Here is a 26,038-nt window from a genome sequence, read left to right on the forward strand (position 1 = left end):
GACAGGCTCTGCTCACTTGTGCCCTGTGATAGGACAAGGGGCAAGGGATGTAAACTACAGCACAGGAGGTTCCACCTCAACATGAGGAGGAACTTCTTCACTGTGAGGGTCACAGAGCACTGGAACAGGCTGCCCAGAGAGGTTGTGGAGTCTCCTTCTTTGGAGACTTTCAAGACCCATCTGGATGTTCCTGTGTGACCTGTGCTGGATTCTATGGTCCTGCTCTGGCAGGGGGTTTGGACTCAGTGATCTTTGGAGGTCTCTTCCAACCCCTAAAACCCTGTGATCCTGTGAACTTCTTAAGATTCCTAAATGTCCACTCTTGAGGCACAGCTGCAATGCTTGTTTTGAGTTTCAGTTTTACAGTGCTTGCCTCTTGCAGCAATACAATGGAGAGAATTCTGGAGAAGGTTTTAAGGAGGATGTGTCCCCAGTGTCAATACACTGCTGCTACAGCAGTGTGCCAGGGGAGTTCTGGAACACCACCTTGAATTCAGGTTTGTTTTGTTGTCAACCATGCTTTGTCTCAGCTGCACACAAATAATGTCAGTTCCATGAGCTGTTTTGATGCTAAGAAGTGAAATGAACATTTCAAAGATCTTATGGTCAGCAGATCAAGAGAGGTGATTCTGCCACTCTACTCTGGTGAGACCTCACTTGGAGTACTGTGTCCAGCTCTGGATCCCCCAACACAAGAAGGACATGAACCAGCTGGAGGAGCTGTGGCCAGAGGAGGGCCACAAAGATGATCAGAGGGCTGGAGCACCTCTCCTACCAGGACAGGCTGAGAGAGTCAGCACTATTTGGCCTGGAGAAGTCTCCAGGGAGACCTTGTAGCTGCATTTCAGTATCCGAAGGGGACCTACAAGAAGGCTGGGAAGGGACTGTTTAGAAGGGCTTGTAGCAATAGGGAGAGATTTAGGTTGGACATAAGGAGGAGCTTTACAAATGAGGATGATGAGATACTGAAACAGGTTGCCCAGGGATGTGGTGAAGGTCCCATTGCTGGAGACATTCAAGGTCAAACTCGATAGGTCCCTGAGCAACCTGATCTAGTTGGAGATGTCTCTGGTCACTAGAGTGGGGTTGGACAAGATGACCTTTGAAGGTCCCTCCTAACCTAATCCATCCTGGCATTCTGAGAAATCTGAAGGAAACTTAGTATTCTTAACATCAGAGCTTTTCATAAAGCGTAACCTTATTTTCCTAACAAAAAAAAAAAAATCAGCCCTAGGTCATTTTTTTTAACCTCAGTCCCAGCATAGATTTTTACCACTGACTGTCCTTCCTAACTGAAGCTCTCCAGAGACACTCTCATGTCTCCTGAGCAATGGCAAAGCAGGCAGCAGACAGGTGCTGGGTATGAGACGGTTTGCACGGTTATCACGCACCACTTGGAGAGTGTGGAGCGAGCACAGCAGAATAATGTTGCCACCACCTCACTTGTTTAGAAAAGCTGGGGAAAGTCACAACTTGTTACAGGATGGTATCTTTAACATGCTCTGCATCAGTCATAACTTTTGCCTGAGGCGCCTGAGCAGTTCCACGCACGCCGGCAGCACAGAATTAACGACGCGCTCCCGGCTAGAAGTGGCTGCGTTTTAACAGAGGGGAGAGGAAGCCTCAGGCATTGCCAACTAATCTTACAGCAGTAAATGAGCCAACTCAAATGCAAGTGCAGGGATCTGCACCTGGGCAGGAACAATCCTCACTATCAATACAGACTGGAGGATGAGGAGATAGAAAGCAGCCCTAAGGAAAAGGACTTAGGGGTGCTGATGGATAAGAAGCTGGACATGAGCAGACAGTGTGAGCTTGCAGCCCAGAAGGACAATGGCATCCTGGGCGGCATCAAAAGATGTGTGGCCAGCAGAGCCAGAGATGTGATTGTGCCAGTTTACTCTGCTCTGGTGACACCTCACCTGGAGTATTGTGTACAGGTCTGGAGCCCTCGATATAGGAAGGACATGGACCTCATGGAGCAGGTCCAGAGGAGGGCCATGAAAATGATCAAGGGGTTGGAGTACCTCCACTATGAAGACAGGCTGAGGGAGCTGGGGTTGTTCAGCCTGGAGAAGAGGAGGCTCTGGGGAGACCTAATAGCAACCTTCCAGTACCTGAAGGGGGCTACAAGAAGGATAGAGAGAGACTGTTTACAAAACAGTAGGGACAGGATGTGGGGCAATGGCTTCAAACTAGAAAAGTGCAGATTTAGACTGGATGTTAGGAATTGGTTTTTTACTATGATGATAGAGGAACACTGGAACAGGTTGCCCAGGGAGGTGGTTGGGGCCCCAACCCTGGAGATAATCAAAGTGGAGCTTGACAGGGCTCTGGGCAACCTGATCTGGTTGAGGATGCCCCTGCTGACTGCAGAGGGGGTTGGACTTGGATGACCTTTGGAGGTCCCTTTCAACCCAAGCCATTCTATGAAATCATATATTCTTGAGAGGGAATCTTAATCGTCCTTTGTAACCAATAACTATTAGAGAGTTGCTTAAAGGATAATTGGTTTCTTTATCCTAGTAAAAATAAACTTTTTGAAGGACATCTGATGTATTCACAAATCCACAAAACTCAGCCACTCAGCCACTAATTCAGGTGCCTTGCATTTATTAAGGGTTCTAATTCTAGAGATTCCATTAACACAATTTATTCTGGGGTGATCACACAGAGAGGGAAGGCTGGAAGCAGAACCCAAGATTCCTGATGTTCCCTTCCTGAGGATATTCAAGGCCCGGATGGACAAGGCCTTGAGCAGCCTGGTCTAGTGGAAGGTGTCCCTGCCCACGGCAGAGGGGTTGGAACTAGATGGTCTTTAAGGTCCCTTTCAACCCAAACCATTTTATGAATCTATGAATATTCATACCATAAAGATTTCTTGTCTGACTGTAGTTTAATCAATCAGCATAGAAAGAGAATTTCTGTCAGTTAGAATCCCAGAATGTTTTGGGTTCAAAGGGACCTCTCAGAGTCATCTAATCCAATCCCCCCTGCATTGAACAGAGACATCTTGAACTACGTTTCTCAGAGACCAGGTTGGCAGAATCACAGAATGTTAGGGGCTGGAAGGGACCTCAAGAGATCATCCAGTCCAACCCCTCTGCCAGAGCAGGATCACCTCTACCAGATCACACAGGAACACATCCAGGCAGGTTCTGAGTATCTCCAGAGAGGGAGACTCCACAACACCCTAGGCAGCCTGTTCCAGTGTTCTGTCATCCTCACAGTGAAAAAAGTTTTCCTCCTGTTTCCATGGAACTTCCTATGCCTCAACTTCCACCCATTGCCCCTTGTCCTGTCATTGGGCATCGCAAGAAGAGCCTGGCTCCATCCTCTTGGCACTCACCCTTTACATATTTATGAACATGAATGAGGTCACCTCTCAGTCTCCTGTTCTGCAAGCTAAACAGACCCAGCTCCCTCAGTCTCTCCTCATAAAAGCTGCTCAGATCTTTCCAAGAGAAAGGTGCAGCCCTGCAATAGCTTTGTGTCTAGAGGATATAATAGACTGCCATGAAACATTTTGATAGAAAAATAAAATGTTGCCATAGAAAGTAAACAACAACTAAAACCCAGGTCAGGTTGGCTAATATGCTCCAGAAACAAGTCTATGCTGTGTGTTTAATGAAAAACAAATTAGAAGATTTTCTGGATGAAAGGCACTCAGAAGCAAAGGAAACCTGGTGTTAGAAAGAAGAGATTTTACATAGGATGTCCTATGTTTTTAACATTGGGAACCCAGCTCCTAGAACAATAAAAATGCATCACCTAGGAACAGGATTCTGTATCTGCATCATTTAGCTTACCTAACTTTTTTGAAATGTAATTGCTTTGTACTGAAATCATCGATGCTTAGAAATACTTAAAGGGTAGGCGTCAGAAGGATGGGACCAGGCTTTTTTCAGTGGTGCCCACTGACAGGACAAGGGGTAACAGGCACAAATTTGAACACAGGAGGTTCCATCTAAACATAAGGAGGAAATTCTTTACTTTAAAGGTCATGGAGCAACAGGACAGGCTGCCCAGAGAGGTGGTGGAGTCTCCATCTCTGGAGACATTCAAAACCTGCCTGAACATGTTCCTCCGTGGCTTTCTTTAGGTGAATCTGCCTTGGCAGGGGGAATTGGACTTGATGACCTCCAGAGGCCCCTTTCCATTCTGTGATTCTATAATATTTATTACACAATTTGCCAGGTGGCATGCTAGTGGCACATACAAAGAACTTCCAGATATTATGCTGGGGTAGAAATTCCCAGCAGGAATTCCTCAGCAAAAACACAGCTTTGAAATGCGCAGCAAGGCACAGGCTGCCCTCTCCTTTTGTGTATCACATTTATGCTGTGTATCAGGATTAATGCCTTTAATATTTACTCTGTTCTCTCTGCTGAGGCCTATCTTGAATGCCCAGCCCACCCATCCTTTTGAACTACAGACACGTTCGAGTTCTGTTACCATTTCATCCATTAAACTGTGTACTGAGCGATAATTACCAGCCTTACAAGAAGATATTTAATTCACCGATGTCAATTAAGATACATCTTCCATGCTGTCCCAAACACAGCAATTAGCTTTCAAGGGGCTTATTTTTCTCTTCTCTTCTTTCTAATTCTCATGGCTCTCCTCCCCTACAACAGGGTTTCTCAAACAATAAACGAGCGTGGGTTTAATTTACACCTTTTCTTACACCTTCGTAGTGCAGCTATTTTTAAAACCACATTATTTTTTTTACTGCTTTTACAATCTCTTGTACCCAAACAGCTTTTCCTCTCACCAAATACTGAACGACTCTGTGCTCCTCCCACCCTTGCCTCACCCCAATGTCCCAGTCAGGCCTGTTGAGGGTTCTGGAGCATGTCCAGAGAAGGGCAATGAGGCTTGTGAAGAGCCTGGGGCACATGGCCATAGGGGAGAGTTCACTTAAGTTGTGTTTGCTAAAGCAACAGAGAGGTTTGCTCTCTGGTTGCTACTCCTCCAGAGGAAATTGCATCTCAGGTTCAGGTAAATGCACAAAAACACATATGTGGCCCAGAGATTTGGAAGGTGTGAGGCCACTGGGCTCACCCATACCCTTTGGTAGCCACTTACTCTCCTGTCAGCATGCAAGGCACACACACACACACACAAATAACACAGGATCACAGTATGTTAGAGGTTGGAAGGGATCTCAAGAGATCATCAGGTCCAACCCCCCTGCCGGAGCAGGATCACTTAGGGTAGTCCACACAGGAATGCATCCAGGTGGGTTTGGAAAGTCTCCAGAGAAGGAAGCTCTACAACCTCTCTGTGCAGACCATGTCTCATATAGAGCCACACATGCTTCAACACTCATGAAAGACACATGTCCTGAGGACAGGCTCCTAAAAGAATTGAAGGCAATATTTGATGTTTAAACACAAGGGCTCTGCCTCCAGTTCAGAGAGATGCTGCCTCTGCATGTGCAGGAGTGTCTGAGGGAGATGGGGTTGTTCAGTCTGCAGAAGAGGAGGCTGAGGAGCGACCTCATTGCTCTCTACAACTCCCTGAAGGGAGGTTGGAGTGAGGAGGGGGCAGCCTCTTCTCCTTGGTATCAAGTGACAGGACCAGAGGAAATGGTTTCAAGATGTGCCAAGGGAAGTTCAGGCTGGATGTTAGGAAATATTTCTTCACAGAGAGGGTTCTGAGACATTGGAATGATCTGCACGGGGCTGTGCTGCAGTCACCATCCCTGGAGATGTTTCAGCACCATGTGGACCTGGGGCTTAGGGACATGGTTTAGTGTTGACCCTTCAGTGCTGGGTTGAAGGTTGGACTGAATGATCTTTGAGGTCTCTTCCAACCAGATGGTTTCTGTGATTCACCTCACTGTGGAGGTACCCTGGGGCAGCAGTCTTGTAGGCAGCCTACATACAGCCTGACCCACTTTCCACTGCCCATTTTGGCCAAGTTAGCCAAGTCCAGTGCCTGTGGAGAAGAATGGGTGCGTGAGAGCATGGGTACAGGGGCAGCCCTGACAGAAGGCTAACCCCATGCAATGCTCCAGATTTGGAGCGGAGCAGCTGAAGTCTGTCTGAAGGAAAGGGACCTGGGGATACCAATTGATGAGCGGCTGAAGATGAGGCAGCAGGGCATTCAGGTGGCCAAGAAGGCCAACAGCATTCTGGCCTGTGTTAGAAATCGGTAGCCAGTAGGACCAGGGAGATGACCGTCCCACTGTATTGCGCACTGGTGAGGCCACACTTTGAATACCATGTTCGGCATTGGGCACCTCAATACAAGAAAGACGAGGTGCTGGAGCACTCAGAGAAGGACAATGAAGCTGGTGCAGGGTCTGGAGAACAGGGCTGGTGAGGAGCTTCTGAGGGAACTGGGGCTGTTTAGACTAAAAGGAGGCTCAGGGGAGACCTTCTCACTCTCTACAACTACCTGAAAGGAGGCTGGAATTAGGTGGGGTGTTGGTCTCATCTCCCAAATAACAAGCGATGGAAAAGAGGAAACAGCCTCAAGCTGCGCCAGGGCAAGTTTAGGCTGGACATTAGGAAAAATGTTTCCACAGAAAGGGTTGTCAGGCATTGGAACAGGCTGCCGTGAGAGGTGGTTGAGTCACCATCCCTGGATATGTTTAAAAGTCACGTAGATGTGGTGCTTGCGGAGATGGCTTAGCGGAGGACTTGGCAGAGTAGGGTTAATGGTCGGACTCGACGATCTTGAAGGTCTTTTCTAAATTTTCTAAGCGATTCTCTGAAGGGGTGGGAGGCGGCGCCGCCCTCAGGCGCCTCACCGCGGGGTACGCTGAGGCGGGAGGCCCCAGCAGGGTGGCCCGAGGAGGGTTAGGGCGAACGGCTGGAGGGGGAACGGCGCCCGGCGGGGCGGAAACAGCAACGACGACGGCGGCGGCAGCAGGAGGGGAGGGGGCGGCGCAGGGGGGGCACGCAGGCGGGAGCGTGCGCCGGCGGCGGGAGCGCGCAGCGGCGGCAGCTGGGAGCCCGCCGGGGCACCGCCAGCGTTGGCCGTGCTGCGCCGTGCCCGGCCATGGATCCTTTGCCCAAAGACGGCGAGAGCGCGGCAGCCGGGGAGCCCAGCCGGGGCGCTGCCCCTTCCAGCGGGGTGGTGGTGCAGGTCCGGGAGAAGAAGGGTCCCCTGCGCGCCGCCATCCCCTACATGCCGTTTCCCGTGGCTGTCATCTGCCTTTTCCTCAACACCTTCGTGCCGGGGCTGGGTAAGGAGCTGCAACAGCCCCGGGCGCGGCGGGAGGGTGCAACCGGGGCTAGGGGTTGCGGGGCTGCGCTGCTGTCCCCCACCTGCCGTCTGCCACCTACCGCTACTCGACCGAGAGCGGTTCGCGTCTGTGTGGGGCCGCCCGGGGAGCTGGACCCCGCCACGGCCGCAAGTTTCCCCGACGGCGCCGCGGCGGGGAAGGGAGGAAGAGAGCGAGGTTGTTTCTTTGCTCCAGCGAAAACTTTTGCGGCGGTGGCGGTCGCCGGCACTGCAGGGTCCCCGAGGGAGCGGCCTGGCCGAACTCCCTTGGGCCAGCGGCCGCCCAGCCCTCAGGGCAGCAGCGGAGGGGGAGCAGGGGGTGCGGGCTCCGCCGCGGCCGTCGCGCTTCCCGGGAGCGGCGACGAGAGGAGAGGACGCGTCTTCCTCGGGCAGCAGGCAAGGACCGATAACCGGGGAGAGGGGCACCCGGCTGGCCCCGCTGCAAGCCCCCTAGGGTTTCGTTATGTGACTCAGCGAAGCTGGGCTCCGACCCGTCCGTTCCCTTCAGGCAGAGCGTGGCTGGGAATCGTGTGGTGTAAGGGGGAGAGCTTCAGCTCTCTTGGGAGCAGTAATTTTTAGTCCGGAGGGTCAAGGCGCAGAGACGACATCACTGACCAGCAAAGCCCAGCCCTCAGAGCCCATCTGCCTGAGTTTCCTAACGAGACTCCTGAAAAGTGTTGCTGCTGTACCATTACTCTTTAAGAAATCTACATCCGGAGAAACTGGGGAGTCACAGTTGCTCGGTGTGAAGTCCCTAGTGAATGACTCGGGAAGAGCATCCCTGAATAGTGGCTGTAATCTCTTCTGCATCTCCCTTTCACAGAATTATTTCCGTTGGAAAAGACCACTAAGATCATTAAGTCCAACCATTGACCTGACACCACCATAGCCACTAAAACATATCCCAAATGCCACATCCACACCTCCAGGGATGGTGACTCTACCACCTCCCTGGGCAGACTGTTCCAATGCCTGACCACTCTTTCAGGAAAGAAATTTTTCCTAATATCCAACCTAAACCTCCCCTAGCACAATTTCAGGCCGTTTCCTCTTGTCTTACCACTTGATACTAGAGAGACAAGACCAACCCTTACCTCACTACAACCTTCTTTCCTCCTTTTTTAGTTAGGAAATACTTGCTTACTGCAACTAGAGCATAGAGTTTGCACACTGCAGAAGCACCTGGAACACAAGGCTGCATACAAGTATTCTAGCTGCAGGCAAAACAAACATGTTTTAATAAAACCACCAAACCCCAGCAGTCCATACCTTGACTCTTAGGCACGCAATTCCTGGCCACCACTTCTGCTACTACAGCCACTGTGAAGCCTTCCTTGTGGTAAGGTAGTATCTCTCAGCTTGGCTGGCTTGTAAAGGTCTTCGACCCTGCCCCTAATTGCTTCGTATGTTTCAGGTGACTTAATTCTTTAACTAAAGTTCTTCTGATTAAAGCATTAACTAAACCTGAGTGGCATACTATCTGCAACATCTACAAGCCTTTGCTATTCCAGTGTGTTTGCTCCAGAGGAAAACTTTCACCTTTTGAAACACCTCTGAATTTTCCTATGGAAAGAATGGCTTTGGTATTAGCATTCCACATGTAATGCTGCATGCTCAGGTGTGTTGTTCTCACAGCCCCTGTGTGCAGCCACTTGAAGAACCTGGAGTGATGAATCAAAAAGAAACTATCTTGTTGAATGCTTTTATGGGGCTTTAGGTTATTGCTGTTGAGTGCTTTTTTCTCCCCTCCACTGTCTTCAGAGAGAGGTGTTCAAAGGCAGAGCTTTCAAAGTGAAGGTAGTTTTCCACTGGTTTCGAAGACACAACATCCTCACTATAGATGTTCAAGAAAAGACAGACTTACCATGCCCTTTTCCTCTTTGGGATGATCTTCATACTGTGCTGCTTTTCAAAGTACACTAGAAAACCCTCAGTATTCTTCCTTCATCCTAGGAAGATGGAACAGGTTGCCCAGGGCGGTTGTGGGTGCCCCCTCCCTGGAAGTGTTCAAGGCCAGGTTAGATGAAGCCTTAAACAATTTGGTCCACATTGTGGAAGGTGTCCCTGCCTATGGCAGTGGGGTTGGAAGTAGATGATCTTTAAGGTCCCTTCCAACCCAAAACATTCTATGCATCTGTGTATCTAAGATATATCCTCATAAACTATCCTCATGCCAGAATTGGACTGAGGTGTAGCTATCTGCCTGGAACTCTTCTGTGGCTGCTGCTGCTGGGTTGTTGGAGACAACCACTGGTGTGTGCCTTTTCTCACAGGGAAGATGTCAGTAAAGGATGACAGCAGACTCCCTTTCTGGAGGCAAGTGGCTAGGGCTCGCAGTCCATGCTGATTTGAAAAGCTGGAGTGTTGACTCTCGACTTGTCAGCCACATTGGTTGCATTATCACTGACTAGCTAGGCCAGCTCCAAATGGTTTTAATTCTATTTTTGGCCTTTTTTTTTTTAACAGGCAAAGGTTTTTTTTTAACTTGTTTTCTATTTGATGTGCTGGTTTCAATAATACTTTCTTGTTTTCTACACCTCCCAGTCTTCTGTTGCAAAAGTGGCAAAGCAAACAAACTCCAAAGGTAAAACAAATCCTTCCATGTGGCAAAAGGCACTGCTTTGGAGATGCACCCCAAACTCTTATCTGCTAAGCACAGCACTTAGTCCCTACACAGACAAGCCATGCTCTTAATGAAGTTGCTAATACCCTCTGCATTTTGAGAGAAAATTCACTCCAAGGTAATATGCTCTACTGAAATACAGCTATTTACAATCTCAGCCATCTCCTGTTGTATCTCATGTAGCCCACACACAGAAGGGGAAGACAGGAGGAAATACAAACCTATTGGTGGGAATAGTCAGGGTGGAAAGAGATCTTGGGTCACTGTCACACTCCAAACATCCTGATGAACACTTGTAAAAGAAATGGTATTTGCAGTGGTGTGAAATACTCACAAAAGAAATAACATCTGCAATGGTGTGAAGTGTTCACAAAAGAAATAATGCTTGCAGTGGTGTGAAGTATTCACATTTACAGTGTCAATCTCTGCCCAGTGAAGTAAATGGTTATTATATGGTCCTGCTCTGGCAGGAGGGTTGGACTTGGTGATCTCTGGAGGTCCCTTCCAATCCCTAACACCCTGTGATCCTGTGAAATGGCAAAATTCCCATCTAATTCCCGTAGTCCAGATTTATAACATGTTAAAATGGTGTCCCACAGGCTTGCTGTGTGTTTTGCCTGTTTAATTGGAGAGGTGGACTGTGTTGAGGTGCTAATGAACGATCTCTGTTTCTCAGTCCCTGAATTCATTCTTCATCTGTTTTGCACATTATTTGTTATTCATGTGTAGACTCTGCAGTGCAACAGCAATGAAGGGTCAGTAGCCACCAGATTAGACAATCAAATGGGCAACACTGAATAAACCAAGTGTTCCACTGGAAACCACTGCATTTGAGGTGTTCGTTAGTGCCCAGTAACTCAAACCAGGGATATGCAAATAGAACTAGTGCTCCCATTCGAGCTACTCAGACAGTTCATCAGCATCTGAAAACCTCTGTGTTGTTTTAGTTAAAGTATCTTTAAGTCATCTCTGAGGGTGAAATCTGAGAATCTTAAGCATCCAGTTTATTTTTCCTTTCTGCTATTTATGTTTTGCAGTAGTACTCTGTTTGGACAGGAGAACTAACACTTTGTTTATAGTCAGTTTATTTTTCTCCCAGTTGGTTAATTTTCAGGGGTTTATGTAGTAACCCAGGACTGCAGGTTTTAAAATGCATTGTAAACTGGGTTTTAGTTACTCTTTGCATATATGGTACAAAAAACTCCCAGGAAAATTTCCATACCCAGGGGGTATGATAACTTTTGCTTTGCCAAAACTTGAAATTCAGACCAAATACAACCTAAAAAACTTAATTAGCCTGTCTGCTTGTGATTTGTTTTCTAGAACAGCCTTAAAATTACACACTGTTTCCATTCACTTTGATGCCTAGAGAAAAGAAAGATCCAGGGAAACCTTATGCAGCCTTCCAGTACCTGAAGGAGGCCTACAAGAAAGCTGAGGAGGGACTTCTGACAAGGGTTTGTGGTGATAGGATGAGGTGGAATGTATTGAAGCTTGAGGAGAGGAGACATAGACTGGAGATTAGGAAGAAATTCTTTCCAGTGAGGGTGGTGAGACACTGAAACAGGTTGCCCAGGGAGGCTGTGGATGCCTCCTCCCTAGAAGTGTTCAAGGCCAGGTTGGATGAAGCCTTAAGCAACTTCGTCTAATGGAAGATGTCCCTGCCCATAGCAGGGGTTTGGAACTAGATGATCTTTAAGATCCCTTCCAACCCAAACCATTCTGTGCATCGAAGAATCTATGACTCTATAGACACAACCACTTGGAGATGTCAGGGATCAGGATTTTCCATGGGCCAGTGTGGTCTTCCTCACCTGCATCTGACAAGGCTGAGCTGTACTGAAGGTGTCCTTAGCTCAGGTTCATAACAGGAGCAGATAGCATGAAAGGAGAAGAAGGAGTCAGTGTTCTTAGTGAGTGCTGTAGCAAAAGCCATCGTGCTGTAGGTTACCAGCCTCTCAGCTCTACCACAGGCACCCTGTGCCATAGACAGTATAGCCTCTAGTTTGGATGAGGGCTTCCAATAGCACTAATATAGGCTGGGCAGTGACTGGCTTGAGAGCAGCCCTGAAGAAAAGGACTTGGGGGTGCTGGTGGATGAGAAGCTCAACATGAGCCACCAGTCTGCACTTGTAGCCCAGAAAGCCAACCAGAGCCTGGGCTGCATCAAGAAAAGCATAGTCAGCAGGTCGAGGGAGGTGATTCTCCCCTCTACTCTGCTCTGGTGAGACCTCACCTGGAGTACTGCATCCAGTTCCCTATTGCAAGAAGGATCTGGAGGTGCTGGAATGTGTCCAGAGAAGGGCCATGAGGATGATCAGAGGGCTGGAGCTCCTCTGCTATGGAGACAGACTGAGAGAGTTGGGGCTGTTCAGTCTGGGGATGAAGGCTCCGAGGAGACCTTATTGTGGCCTTCCAGTATCTGAAGGGGTCCTACAAGAAAGCTGGGGAGGGACTTTTTAGGGTGTCAGGTAGTGATGGGACAAGGAGGAATGGAACAAAAATAGAAATGAGAAGATTCAGATTGGATGTTAGGAGGAAATTCTTCCCCATGAGGGTGGTGAGACACTGGAACAGGTTGCCCAGGGAGGTGGTGGAAGTCTCATCCCTGGAGGTTTTTAAGGCCAGGCTGGATGTGGCTGTGAGCAACCTGCTCTAGTGTGAGGTGTCCCTGCCCATGGCAGGGGTGTTGGAACTAGATGATCCTTGAGGTCCTTTCCAAGCCTAACAATTCTGTGATTCTGGAGCAGACTTGGGGCCAAATCATGCCGTGCTGAGCCCTGGAGAAGAGGCTGGCAGCAGCAGAGGTAGCTGGTGGTGTGTCCTCCCTCTTTCAGTTCCCGCAGGAATGAGCAGTGTGTACCTCCAGCCGGTGTGTGCTGCAGATGGCAGTGAGAGAAGGGGCTGGCCATGCCCTTTAGCTGGCAGACTGTGTTCCCTTGGAGCTGCCGTGTGCCAGTCAGCGTGGGAGAAGATCTGGCTCCCTGTCATCCCCTGAGCTGATAGATGGGAATCTTGCCCTCTTTCCTAGCCGTTCTTCCTTCCCTCCACATCACGTGTGTGGGAGGGGGGGGAAACGAAGGGGGAGAAAATGAGGGAAATGTGAGAAGTGAGTGGAATTATCTGAAAGTATGAGGTATTCTCCAAGACCAATCCCTCCTGGCAGGAAGGGGGTGGGCTTTTGGATCACATCCTGAAATACATATGTCTGCTATTTTTATGCAGGGAATAATTGAGAGATGTAGCATCAAATTAGTGCAGGATGGGAGAGGAGCCACCCATGTGCCATGAAGTAGCCGGTGGGGATCACGAGTGACAGCCTTTCACAGGCAGCTAGGGAAAGAAAGGAGGATTCTCAGCCCACTAAACTTTTTTTTCCTTCCCCAGTGTACAGCTCTCCTGTTCCTGGGTGTGTCAGCTCCATATCACGAGTCTTCTGCCATCTGTTTGTTCTGCTTCAGTTTTGATGGAATTCAAAGGCTAGACCCTCAGCAATGTAAAAATGGCTCAATTTATAGAAGCCATGCATCTGCAGAAGGCTCTCATTAGAAGCTACAGCTCTCTTCAGCAGAATGAGCTCTCCAAAGAGAGAAAGGGGGGGGGGTGTAGAAAGTTGCAGGGATGAGATCTGCATAGCATTATCAAGACCCGTTTTGTTTTTGTTGATGGAATGGTAAATAGATGTCTCAACCAAACATCCATCACCTTCATTATTGAAACAAAAGAATTTCAAAGGAATAAAACCCTCTTCTTACTTACAATAGGACAACTGCTGCAGAAAAGAAATTGGGGCTTTCAGACATTTGTGCATTAAAATTCCAAACTTGCTTTGGCATTTATGATCCTTTCTAATTTTTTTTCCCCCATAGACATGCAAATCAATGAATCTGAGTGATTTACAAGGTCATTTGTGGAAAACAAAAGGCTTTTTTCAAGTGTTTGTGTGAATTGGTGAACTTTACTGCTGGAATTCTTTAGCTTTCAGCCTGTGATGTATAAACCACTGGTATTCTGCAGAAACAAGGTATTTGTTCATGAGAACATAATGAAACAAACCAAAGCTGTTGTCAGTAGACTTCACTCTCTTGGGGTTCTTTATTGTAGTTATTGGAAAGCAGCCCTGTGGAGAAGGACCTGGGAGTCCTGGTGGACAACAAGTTTTCCATGGGACAGCAATGTGCCCTTGGGGCCAAGAAGGCAAATGAGATCCTGGGGTGCATTAAGAAGAGTGAGCCAGCAGATCGAGGGAGGTTCTCCTCCCCCTCTACTCTGCCCTGGTGAGACCTCACTTGGAATATTGCATCCAGTTCTGGGCTCCCCAGTTCAGGAGGGACAGGGATCTACTAGAGAGAGTCCAACAGTGGGCTATGAGGATGATTAAGGGACTGGAGCATTGCCTTATGAGGAGAGGCTGAGAGCCCTGGGGCTGCTTAGTCTGGAGGAGAGAAGACTGAGAGGAGATTTAATAAACGTGTATAAGTATCTGAGGGCTGGGTGTCAAGGAGGAGGGGACAGGCTCTGCTCAGTTGTGCCTGTGATAGGACAAGAGGCAATGGATATAAACTCCAGCACAGGAGGTTCCACCTCAACCTGAGGAGGAACTTCTTCACTGTGAGGGTCACAGAGCACTGGAGCAGGCTGCCCAGAGAGGTTGTGGAGTCTGAGTCTCTGGAGACTTTCAAGACCTGTCTGGATGTGTTCCTGTGTGACCTGCACTAGATTATATGGTTGTATGGTCCTGCTCTGGCAGAGGGGTTGGACTCTATGATCTCTGGAGGTTCCCTCCAACCCCTAACATCCTGTGATCCTGTGATTCTGCCTCTGCTTCTGCAAGGTGGGAAAGACCTGTGCTAAAATGTGTGCTGCCAGGTTACTGCTCCATTGCTGGCAGCAGTGGTATCAGCTGTGCTGTTGACACTGCTCATGGTGAGTTAAAGTTGGGCACAAGATCTACTGAATTTGCAGATTTCTTCTCCTGCAGGTCCTGTTCTTGTCAGTATGGAGAAGGCTATTGATTTATATTTTTTTTTTAATTCATTTAACAGAGATTTAAGTGAGGAACTGAAATCTTACATAATTCACTTGGCTGATCACGTTGAACAGTTACTCAGCAATCTTGCCAGCACAGGGTAGTCTGGAATATTTTCATGCCTGGACCATCTAGAATGACAAAGAACCTTGGAAAACACAGAGGTGGTTCATAGATAATTTGTGGTCAGAATAAACACCAAATTACTTCAAGTCTGTAGCTCCTTAGTTGAGACAACTCCAGCCTACATATCTGATCAGAGAAATTAATAATAAATAATTAGGATTTTCTCTCTCCTGAGGGATCTGCCATGGCCCTTCAGATTTAATCCGGTGTCCAGTGGCATGCCCTGCTTGTACTTTAGGAAGAAAGCTGCTTAGTGCTTTGTGGATGTATTTTATTAGCCCATACTTGCCCAAATACTTAGTATAACTTTCTTCTTCTTCCTCCCTTTCCTTCACACTGGATCCCTTCCTTCCTTGAGTTTATCCACTTAAGCCATAATGGTCACATCTATAGATGCCTTCTCACTCATCATCCTCCCATGGCCCCTGCTTTACAAACACAGCTGTGGGCCTGCAGAACAGAAGCACAGCAACACCTTGTTCTTTACTCCAGCCTCTGTCACAGTCCAAACATTTAGTGCTGTTTATGTCCTTTGGTCAGTTTTTGCTCTAGTAGTTGCCAAAAGTCAGCTGTTGAGCTCTGCTTGTGTTTCTAACAACTTTTTGGTTTATTTCACTGTCAAGCTGTGTGCTATCCTAGCACTGTTGCTTGTGGATTGCTGTCAGTGCCAGACCAGCTTAAATGCAAACAGGTTTCTCTCTCCTCCCTCATGCCTTCTGTTTCCATCAAAATAGAAGACAAAAGAAGTGGTCAGTGACAATTTTGTTCACTGCTGTCGTAAGAGGTACTCATTGCTTAATGAACATCTAAGACAGGGAAGGGTTTGCTCAGCCTCTCGCAGTCTCATTTATCATTTAATGCAGCTTGGACAGATGCACTTGAAGATGAAGAGTGAAGGTGGGAGCAGACAGCAGAGAAGAGCTGTTAAATGGCCAAGTAAATCAACTGAATTTTAAGGAGTCTGGAAAGCAGTTCCAGATGAAGGGTGCGATGTGGGGACAAACAGAGAATCAAACAGAAGGAGAAAGTACATTCACAGAGATTTGGTGAGGAGGGCAAAGACCTGGAACTTCCTGCAGCAAGAAAGGCAAGGAGTGAAAGGATTTGAAGACAGAAATAACTTGAGTAAGGAAAGTGCTTTTGATGGGTGAATTTTGGTTACTTTGGATTGCAGGATTGAGGTGAATTGTTCTCCTGCTTTGAATCAGTGGGTGTTGGAGAGATTTACAAACTCAGAAAACACCACTTCCTGCAGCAGCTCACTGCCATTTTACCTCTGTTCCAGCATAAAAAGAGCATCAAGAGTTTGTGGAGCTGTTAAGGATAGTCAAGGGAGGAGTAGGAAGCAGCAACCAGGTTCCTCGGGCTCTTTTTTACCTATCTAACCAGGCACAGCACCCTGAATTCAAACACACCTGCAGGTGGCAGCAGTTGGCACAAAGCAGAAAGGTGAAGTCTAGAATCTGTATAGAGTGTTGAGAAACAAGTGACTGGATGAAGGAGGGATTCCAAAATAATCCCTTGAGCTTGTAAAAGGGACTGCAGTTTGCAGCTCATTTACGCAAAGCTTCATTCAGAGGTAACCTGGAAAGGAAAAAAGGAAAGGAGCTCTCTTCTTCTATAAGGTATAAAGTCAGTGTGACATAGAACATTTTTTTTCTTTCTTTGGCCTTCTCTTCATTGTAGAACTTTACAACTTTAAAGATACACATCTGCAGCACTGTAGTGGATGTATATGGACTTGGTGGTAGCACTGTGCAAAGATGCTGGTCAATAAAGATAGCACAGAATAGGCTATTTCAGTTGGAAAGCACCTACAGCCATTATCTAGTCCAACTTCCTGACCACTTCAGAGCTGACCAACAGTTGAAGCATATTGTTAAGGGCATTGTCCTGATGTCTCTTAAACACTGACAGGCTTGGGGCATCGACCATCTCTCCAAGAATTAGTGGCTGAGTGTTTTGCAGATTTGTGAATACATCAGATCTCCTTCAAAAAGTTTATTTTTACTAGAACAAAGAAACCAATTATCCTTTAAGCAACTCTCTAATAGTTATTGGTTACAAAGGACAATTAAGATTCCCTATCAAGAATATATGATGAATTCATAGAATCATGGAATGGTCTGGGTTGAAGGGGACCTCCAAAGGTCATCCAGTCCAACCCCCTCTGCAGTCAGCAGGAACATCCTCAGCTAGATCAGGCTGCCCAGAGCCCTGTCAAGCCTCACCTTGAATATCTCCAGGGATGGAGCCTCGACCATCTCCCTGGGCAACCTGTTCCAATGTTCCATCACCCTCATGGTGCAGAATTTGTTCCTAACATCCAATCTAAATGTAGTCTTCTCTATTTGAAACCATTGTTCCTCATCCTTTCCCTACAGGCCTTTGTATACAGTCTCTCTCCATCCTTCTTGTAGGTCCCCTTCAGGTATTGGAAAGTTGCTATTAGGTCTCCCCAGAGCCTCCTCTTCTCCAGGCTGAACACCCCCAGCTCCCTCAGCCTGCCTTCATAGCAGAGGTGCTCCAACCCCCTGATCATGTTTGTGGCCCTCCTCGGGACTTGCTCCATCAGGTCCATGTCCTTCTATTTTGAGGGCTCCAGATGTGGATGGAGTACTGCAGGTGAGGTCTCAGCAGAGCAGAGCCTCCTTTTCTCCAAACTAGATGAGCCTGGAGTCCTCAGCTTCTCCTCACAGAACATGCCTTCCAGCCATAACTAAAGCAATTTAGTGTTGTACTTATGTCCAGTACTTGGGATTTAACTTGTATAAGGGTTCTGGCATCTAGCAGACCTTGCTGGCAATAATTAAAAACATTACCTATGCCCTACACAACTTCTGCTAGAAGTTACTTCTCCAGCAGCCAGGGAAGAAGGGAATGCCCACCTCTGCTTCAGCTACTCAAGTTCACAGCCCAGCATCTTATCTGAAACTGCAGTTAGAGCTCATTTGCCTTTCAGGTGCTGGCCTGTGACCTGGAGCAGTTGTGTGATTCACCTGTGAGGAAGTTGGTGTGGCAGCAGTGTACCTCAGCAGGGAGGTGGAACCAGCATCACACAACAATCTTGGACATCACTGACTACAAGTCAAACCCTGGATATGACATCAGCTTGTGCCTGGCCTCATATAAGCCTCATACCTGTCTGCACAGGAGCCAGCAGTGTGCTCAGGTGGCCAGGAAGGACACCAGCATCCTGGCCTGTGTCAGGAATGGGGGGCCAGCAGGAGTAGAGAGGTGATCCTGCCCCTGCACTTAGCACTGCACTGGTGAGGCCACACTTTGGATACTGGGATCAATTTTGGGCCTCTCACTACAGGAAAGACATTGAGGTGCTGGAACACAGAAACACAGAATCAACCAGGTTGGAAAATACCTCAGAGATCATCAAGTCCAACCTATTACCTAATACCTAACATCTTCTGACAACTAAACCATGGCTCCAAGTGCCACATGCAGTCTTTTTTTTAACACCTCCAGGGATGGTGACTCCACCACCCCCCTGGGCAGCACATTCCAATGACCAATTACTCTTTCTGTGAAGAACTTTCTCCTCACCTCGAGCTTAAACTTCCCCTGGTGCAGCTTGAGACTGTGTCCTCTTGTTCTGGTGCTGGTTGCCTGAGAGAAGAGACCAACCCCCTCCTGGCTACAACCTCCCTTCAGGTAGTTGCAGACAGCAATGAGGTCTCCCCTGAGCCTCCTCTTCTCCAGGCTAAACAACCCCAGCTGCTTCAACCTCTCCTCAGTGCTTGTGCTCCAGACCCTCACCAGCCTCACTGCCCTTCTCTGGACACATTATCAGGTCCAGAGAAGAACAGTAAAGCTGGTGAAGAGTCTAGGGAGCAGGTCTTGTGAGAAGCAGTTTGAGGGAACTGGGATTGGAGAAGTGGTAGCTGAAGAGAGACCTCATTGTTCTCTACCACTCCCTGAAAGGAGGCTGGAGTGAGTTGGGGGTTGGTCTCTTCCCTTTAGTATGAGGTGATAGAGCAAGAGGAAATAGCCTGAAATTGTGCCAGGAGAGGTTTAGGTTAGATATCAGGAGAAATTTCTTTGCTGCAAGAGTGGTTAGGCATTGGAACAGGCTGCCCAGGGAGGTGGTGGAGTCACCATCCCTGGAGGTGTTCAAGAAACCTGTGGCCATGGCACTTCTTCAGTGGGACATGTTTTAATGACCATGGTGGTCTGGAGCTGATGGTTGGATCTGATGATCTCAGAGGTCTTTTCCAACCAAAACAATACAATGATTCTGTGATCAAGGAAAGTTTGTGTTTACTGAGCTTGCTTTGAAGTTTCCAGGAATGTGAAACCTGTTTTTTTCTGGTTCTGCTGAAGACTGGGAGTTTTTTTGTTAAGTGAAGGGATTAATCCTTCTTCCTCTTTCCATTCTTCTCCAGGTTTTGGAGCATGTATGGTAGCTGGGAGCCCCCAAATGAAAATATTGTAAGAGCCTGAGAAAAATCAGGTGCTATTCTACCCAGTCATGTTTCACTTGTTGATTTCTGATGTTATTAAACTTAGCAAGTTTCACTTTGTGTAGTGTCAAGGAAAAAAATAAGTAGACAGAACTTGAATATTGATTTCAAATACTCATTTCCTCAGATTGTTTCCTCTCTAGCTTACCACTTGAAAGCTGCTCTCTCCTTCCTCCACCAGTGTAATCCTGATTATAATGACAGGTCAAAGCTCAGTTTTTCCATTCCAAGGGAGTTACAGGCCAAACAATTTCTAACTGCTTGACAGCCCCTCAGAAGGGCTAGCAATATAATCCTGACTCTCATAGTAGTTGTTGTTCCCTTAGAACTCTGTCCCCTGAGGCTTTTGATTAGATGAGAATGTCTGCTTTCTAAAATAAAACAAAATTTAACTTCCATGGCTTGGGAGCAGGACTTGAAGATATGACTCTCTCTTTAAAAACAAAACAAAACAGGGGGGGCTGATGTGGGGGAAGAGAGAAAGAACTGTGTTACAAAAAAATAATAAAATCTTAGTTTTGGAAATCCTGATTCATGAGTCCTCAGCACTGGAAGATGGCAATGTTATACTGAGCTTTTAACTGACTAACTAACTAACTAAAATCTTACTGACTGCTTTACAACACTGCCAGACTAGACAAAGCCATGGATGGTCATGTCTTTGAGCCTATGATCATGAACTATCCAAACTAATAAATATAAATGAGGTGGTTGATGGAAAACTGATTTGGGATACACTGACTCATAGGTTGGACTGGATGACCTTGGATGCCATCCAGAGGGACCTTGACAGGCTGGAGAGGTGGGCACAAGCCAACCTCATTTGGTTCAACAAGACCAAGTGCAGGGTCCTGCGTCTGGGTGGAGGCAATCGCAAGCACCAATCCAGGCTGGACAGTGAGTGGCTGGAAAGCAGCCCTGAGGAGAGGGACTTGGGGGTGCTGGTGGATGAGAAGCTCAACATGAGCTGTCAATGTGCACTTGCAGCTCAGAAAGCCAACCAGAGCCTGGGCTGCTTCAGGAGAAATGTGGCCAGCAGGTTGAAGAAGGTGATTCTCCCCCTCTACTCAGCTCTGGTGAGACCCCACCTGGAGTACTGCATCCAGTTCTGGAGCCCCTGTTACAGGAGGGATATGGACATGCTGGAAGGTGTCCAGAGAAGGGCCATGAGGATGAGCAGAGGGCTGGAGCTCCTCTGGTATGGAGACAGACTGAGAGAGTTGGGGCTGTTCAGTCTGGAGAGGAGAAGGCTCTGAGGAGACCTTATTGTGGCCTTCCAGTATCTGAAGGGGGCCTACAGGAAAGCTGGGGAGGGACTTCTTGGGGTGTCAGATAGTGATAGGACTAGGGGGAATGGAGCGAAACTAGAAGTGGGTAGATTCAGATTGGATGTTAGGAAGAAATTCTTCCCCATGAGGGTGGTGAGACACTGGGACAGGTTGCCCAGGGAGGTGGCAGAAGCCTCATCCCTGGAGGTGTTTAAGGCCAAGTATGAGGCTCTGGCCAGCCTGCTCTAGTGTGAGGTGTCCCTGCCCATGGCAGGGGGGTTGGAACAAGATGAACCCTGTGATCCCTTCCAACCCTGACTGATTCTATGATTCTATGATCTTGGAGGTCTCTTCCAACCTGATTGATTCTATGATTTTATGATTCTATGACTTCAATTAAAAATTCTAGTATAAGCATACCCAGAGGATACATGGCAGAAAGAGGGAATGTAGCCAGGAGAGGAACTCTTGGAAACAAAAACGACATTTGCTGCAGGGGTTTGACCTCTACCACATTCCTAACTTCAGTAAATGATGATTATACAAGGAGCTGTGTACCAAGGCTGCCACCTCTGGGAATATGAATTTAAACATAGCACAGAGCATTATCCAGCATCTCACCAGCATGTCATTTGTACAAGATAAGCTCTCAGTGTATCACAAGCATTCATAGGATTATCAGACTTTTTCAGTCTAAGCCCTCAACCCAACACCACCATGGCCATTAAACCATGTCCTCAAGTGCCATGCCCACAGGTTTCTTGAATACCTTCAGGGATGGTGACTCCACCACCTCCCTGGGCAGCCTGTTCCAATGCCTGAGCACTCTTGCAGGACAGAAGTTTCTCCTAAGATCCAATCTAAACCTCCCCTGGTGCAACTTGAGGCCATTTCCCCTTGCCATGTTGATGAATACCAATGTAAAAGTTACAAATGCTCTGAGGTGGTGGATTATCAGTTTCAGTTATAACACAAGCAAGTTTGTAAAGAACACAAAGGCTAAATGGTAACATTAATCTTTGAATTGTGCTGGAAAAATTTTCAATTGAACCAAGTCAGAAAATCACAGAAAGGTAGGGGTTAGAAAGGACCTCTAGAGATCATCAAGTCCAATCCTTTTGTCAAGGCAGATTCACCTAAAGAAGGTCACACAGGAACACATCCAGGTGAGTTTTGAATATCTCTAGAGATGGAGACTCTACCACCTCTCTGGGCAGCCTTTCCTGTGCTCCATCACACTTAAATTTAAGAAGCTTCTCCTCATGTTTAGATGGAACTTCTTCTGTTCAAGTTTGTGCCTGTTAACCATGTCCTGTCACTGGGCACCACTGAAAAAAGCCTGGTCCCATCCTCCTGACACTCACCCTTTCAGTATTTCAAAGCATTTAGTAGGAGATTTACCCTCAAGTCTTCTCTTTTCCAGACTAAAAAGACCAAATTCTCTCAGTCTTTCCTCACAAGAGAAATGTTCCAGCCCCCTCAGCATCTTTGTAGCCCTTTCCTGTACCCTCTCCACCAAGTCCCTGTCCTTCTAGAACCGGGAAGCCCAGAACTGGACAGAGTATTCCAGATGTGGCCTCACCAGGGCAGAGTAGAGGGGGAAGAGAACCTCCCTCAACCTGCTGGCCATATTCCTCTGGATGCACCCCTGGATGCCATTGACCCTGGCCACTAGGACACATTGGCAGCTCATGCTCATCCTGTTGTCCACCAGGACTCCCAGGTCCTTTTCCCCAGAGCTGCTCCAGCAGATCAGCCCCCAACCTGTGCTGATCCATGGGGTTGTTCTTCCCCAGGTGCAGGACTTCATAAATAAGAATGCTGGTTTCACACCAAGTGTTGCCACGCTTTTAGCTAAGTGTTATAAGCACCTTGAAGAACTGAGATTTTAATGAAGATTAATTAGATTATAATGAGCCATTGTTACAAGTTTACTGTGTTACCAAGTTGAGTCATATTACGAGTTATGAATCATAATGCTTACATGAAAATATTTTACCTGAAACAAATAAGCCCAGTGAGCACATTAGTGTAATTCTGTCCAAGCTGAAGGATTTCTGCTGATTTAAGTTTAAATGATGCATTTCTCTGTTACAGGCTGAGGTGGCTTAGTCTGGAGAAGAGAAGGCTGAGGGGGGAGACCTCATTGCTGTCTACAACTCCCTGAAAGGAGGTTGGAGGGAGGCTGGTGTTGGTCTCTTCTCTCAAGGCCAGGCTGGATGTGGCTCTGAGCAACCTGCTCTAGTGTGAGGTGTCCCTGCCCATGGCATGGGGGGTTGGAACTAGATGATCCTTGAAGTCCCTTCCAACCCTGACAATTCTATGATTCTATAAGTAACCAGTGATAGGATGAGAGGAAATAGGCTTAAAGCTGTGCCAGGAGAGGTTTAGGTTGGACAGTAGGAAAATATTTCTTTACTGAGAGAGTTGTGAGATGTTGAAATAGGCTGCCCAGGGAGGTGGTAGAGTCAACATCCCTGGAGGTGCTCAAGAAGCATGGATGTTTGGTGCTTCAGCATATAGTTTAGTGGTCATGGTAGTTGGGTTACAGCTGGACTTGATGATCCTAGAGGTCTTTTCCAGCCTTAGTGATTCCATGTGGCAACAGATCTGTGAGGTGAGATCTTGGCTCTGAATGGTTTCTTCCTTGTGTAGGTAGAAGTCCATTTGGTGTACCTGGTTTTTAAGTGTATTCGTAAAGGAATGGATCTTAGACTTCATAAATGGGTTTTGTTAATTTGCTATTCTTCTAAAAATACTGGCAAGACCTCCTCTGTTGCCATGACAATTTTATTTCCATAAACATGACTTTTCTTCTATGTGAATATTCAACATTGTATTTGTTAAGCTGTGCTGGGGAAAGGAGATGGCAACTTGGCAGCATAGAAATGACTCCGTGGAGAGGCCCTTACAGGCAGAGCTCTTTCACTGATAGTGGTCAGGAGGAGGTTCTTTATAGTAAGGTAAAATAAGCTCTTGGATCAAGGTATGTGTACTTACCACAGAACATTAGGGGATTGAAGGGACCTCAAAAGAACATCCAGTCCAACCTCCCTGCCAGAGCAGGATCACCTAGAGTAAGTCACGCAGGCATGCATCTGGGCATGCTTTGAATGTCTCCAGAGAAGGAGACTACAACCTCTATGGGCAGCCTGTTCCAGGGCTCTGTCACCCTCACAGTGAGAAACTTTTTCCTTATGTTCATGTGGAACCTCCTCTGCTCCAGCTTGCACCACTGCTCCTTGTCCTGTCATTGGACATCACTGAGCAGAGCCTGGCTCCATCCTCCTGACCCTATCCTTCACATCTTTATAAACATGAATGATGTCCCCCCTCAGTCTCCTCCAGGCTAAAGAGCCCCAGCTCCCTCAGCCTTTCCTCATAAGGGAGATGTTCCACTCCCTTAACCATCTTAGTGGTTCTGCACCAGACTCTTTCAAGCAGTTCCCTACTTATATTCCCTATAAAAGATTTTTTTTTTTTCCCTCCATCTCTTCTTGCAAACACTGTTTTGGAGTCAGGAAGCCTTATGTTTCCTTTCCACTGAAAATAAAAGTGCGAAGACCAAGTTCTAGCTAAAAGTAGAGCTGGAAGTCCTTGGATCTACACACATAAAGCAGTCCCAAGGACATACAATTACCATTGCCTACTCTGCAAGTTGCTGTCCTAGTGGGAGGGCTTCACAGGTTCACAAAGAATTTAGAACTAGCCAGAAGAAAATTCCTTTCTGGCCAGGGAATGGGCATGGTTAATGGTCATGGTGGTGTTAGGCTGATGGTTGGACTTGATGATCTGAGAGGTCTTTTCCAACCAAAACAATTCTGTGATTCAAGATGAAGGTGCCCAGTCTCTTTTTGGTGGTGCCCAGTAATAGGATAAAGAATAAGGGGTATAAGCTGGAACGTAACATGAAGAAAAACCTCTCTGCTGTGGAGGTGATGGAGCCCTGGATCAAGCTGCCCAGAGAGGTTGTGGAGTCTCCTTCTCTGGAGATTTTCAAGACACATCTGGATGCATTCCTGTGTGACCTGCCCTAGGTGATTCTGCTTTGGCAGCAGGGTTGGACTCTGATCTCTGGAGGTCCCTTCCAACCCCTACCACTCTATCATTCTGTCTTTGTGAAACGATTGTAATAAATCAGACCTATTTCCAAACTCCTTCGCACCAGACTGGTCATCAAGTAATCCATTGAAAGAGTGAATGCATTGGTGTGGATGTAGACAGACATTTTAATTAGTGCAGATTCTCTGGACTGGGCCCTTAAATGAGCTCTCTTCATCTATTTAGTTGTGAAAGCATTGCCCAATCTTCGAGTGTGCATTGCAAGGATGATAAATGTTCTTTGCTGCCTGTCTCTGTTCTTTAGCTCTGCACCTGACAAATTGATCAACGCCAGGGAAGGCTTACCAGGAGGTTTAGAAAACAAATACTACATTAAAGAAACAAGCAAACAATCAAAACACAACCAAACCAGGATTTTAGACTCAACACCATGAGATTCTTTTTTCCTCCTACTGAAATTTCATTGTGGCTATAGAGAGCTGGTGGGATGGTGTCATGTAAAAGAGAGGAAAGAGCACAGGAACTACAGTCACTGGCAGCTGTAAGTATAAAAATGCTCTCTTCTAAAAGCCAGAAGGTAATTTTATACCTTGACTTGCACTTGAGTACTTATTTCACTCAGTCTTCTGCTCCTCTCACACATCCCACAAAAACCAACATTGAAATAGCTTTTCCTGGCAGTCCCTTGAAGCTGACTCCCTGAGGTGATCTAATTTTCATCTTGTTTATGTTGGTCAGTCGTACCTGGTGACCTTTTTGTGCCTTGAGAGCTATCCCCTTACATCATACACTGTCACAGAAGGCTAGTGCTCTCTTACACCCAGGCTGCAGAGGTGTAGATAGCTGCTTAAGTGGGAAGCAGAGCTTGAACCAAGCCTTGAGTGTCTAAAGAGGAATGGGGAGGACTCAGTGTTCAGCATCAGGCAGTCTGTGTCACCAACACAGCTTGATCCAAGCAACAACTTACACACAAGGCTGCCAACACTGAAATTCTCATTTCTGTCAGAGCTAAGCCTCAGTATTCCCACTCTGGAAGGTAGGATTCAAGGCAACATAGTTAAAAGTAGGATCTGTCTCCCTGTGCTGTGTGCAGTTGATACTAGTAAGAAACCTGTGGTGGAGGCAGGAATGGAGTTTAAACCCAAGCATCAGTTTCCACTCTTTTTCAGCAATTACACAGTAAAGCCTTCCTTTACTGAAGCTGTGATGAATAAATGCT

General features: G+C 47.2%; 1 protein-coding gene across 1 annotated transcript in view; it reads left to right on the top strand.

Annotated features, from left to right (window-relative positions):
• The first annotated feature begins 7,011 nt into the window (after nt 1-7,011).
• STUM (stum, mechanosensory transduction mediator homolog) overlaps nt 7,012-26,038 on the top strand; it is a 77,219-nt gene continuing 58,192 nt past the window's right edge. The window contains exon 1 of the mRNA XM_054397308.1: nt 7,012-7,198. Coding sequence (XP_054253283.1) covers nt 7,012-7,198 — 187 coding nt within the window. The remainder of the gene's footprint in view (nt 7,199-26,038) is intronic.

This window comes from Indicator indicator, chromosome 2, assembly GCF_027791375.1.
Source record: "Indicator indicator isolate 239-I01 chromosome 2, UM_Iind_1.1, whole genome shotgun sequence".
Lineage (NCBI taxonomy): Eukaryota > Metazoa > Chordata > Aves > Piciformes > Indicatoridae > Indicator > Indicator indicator.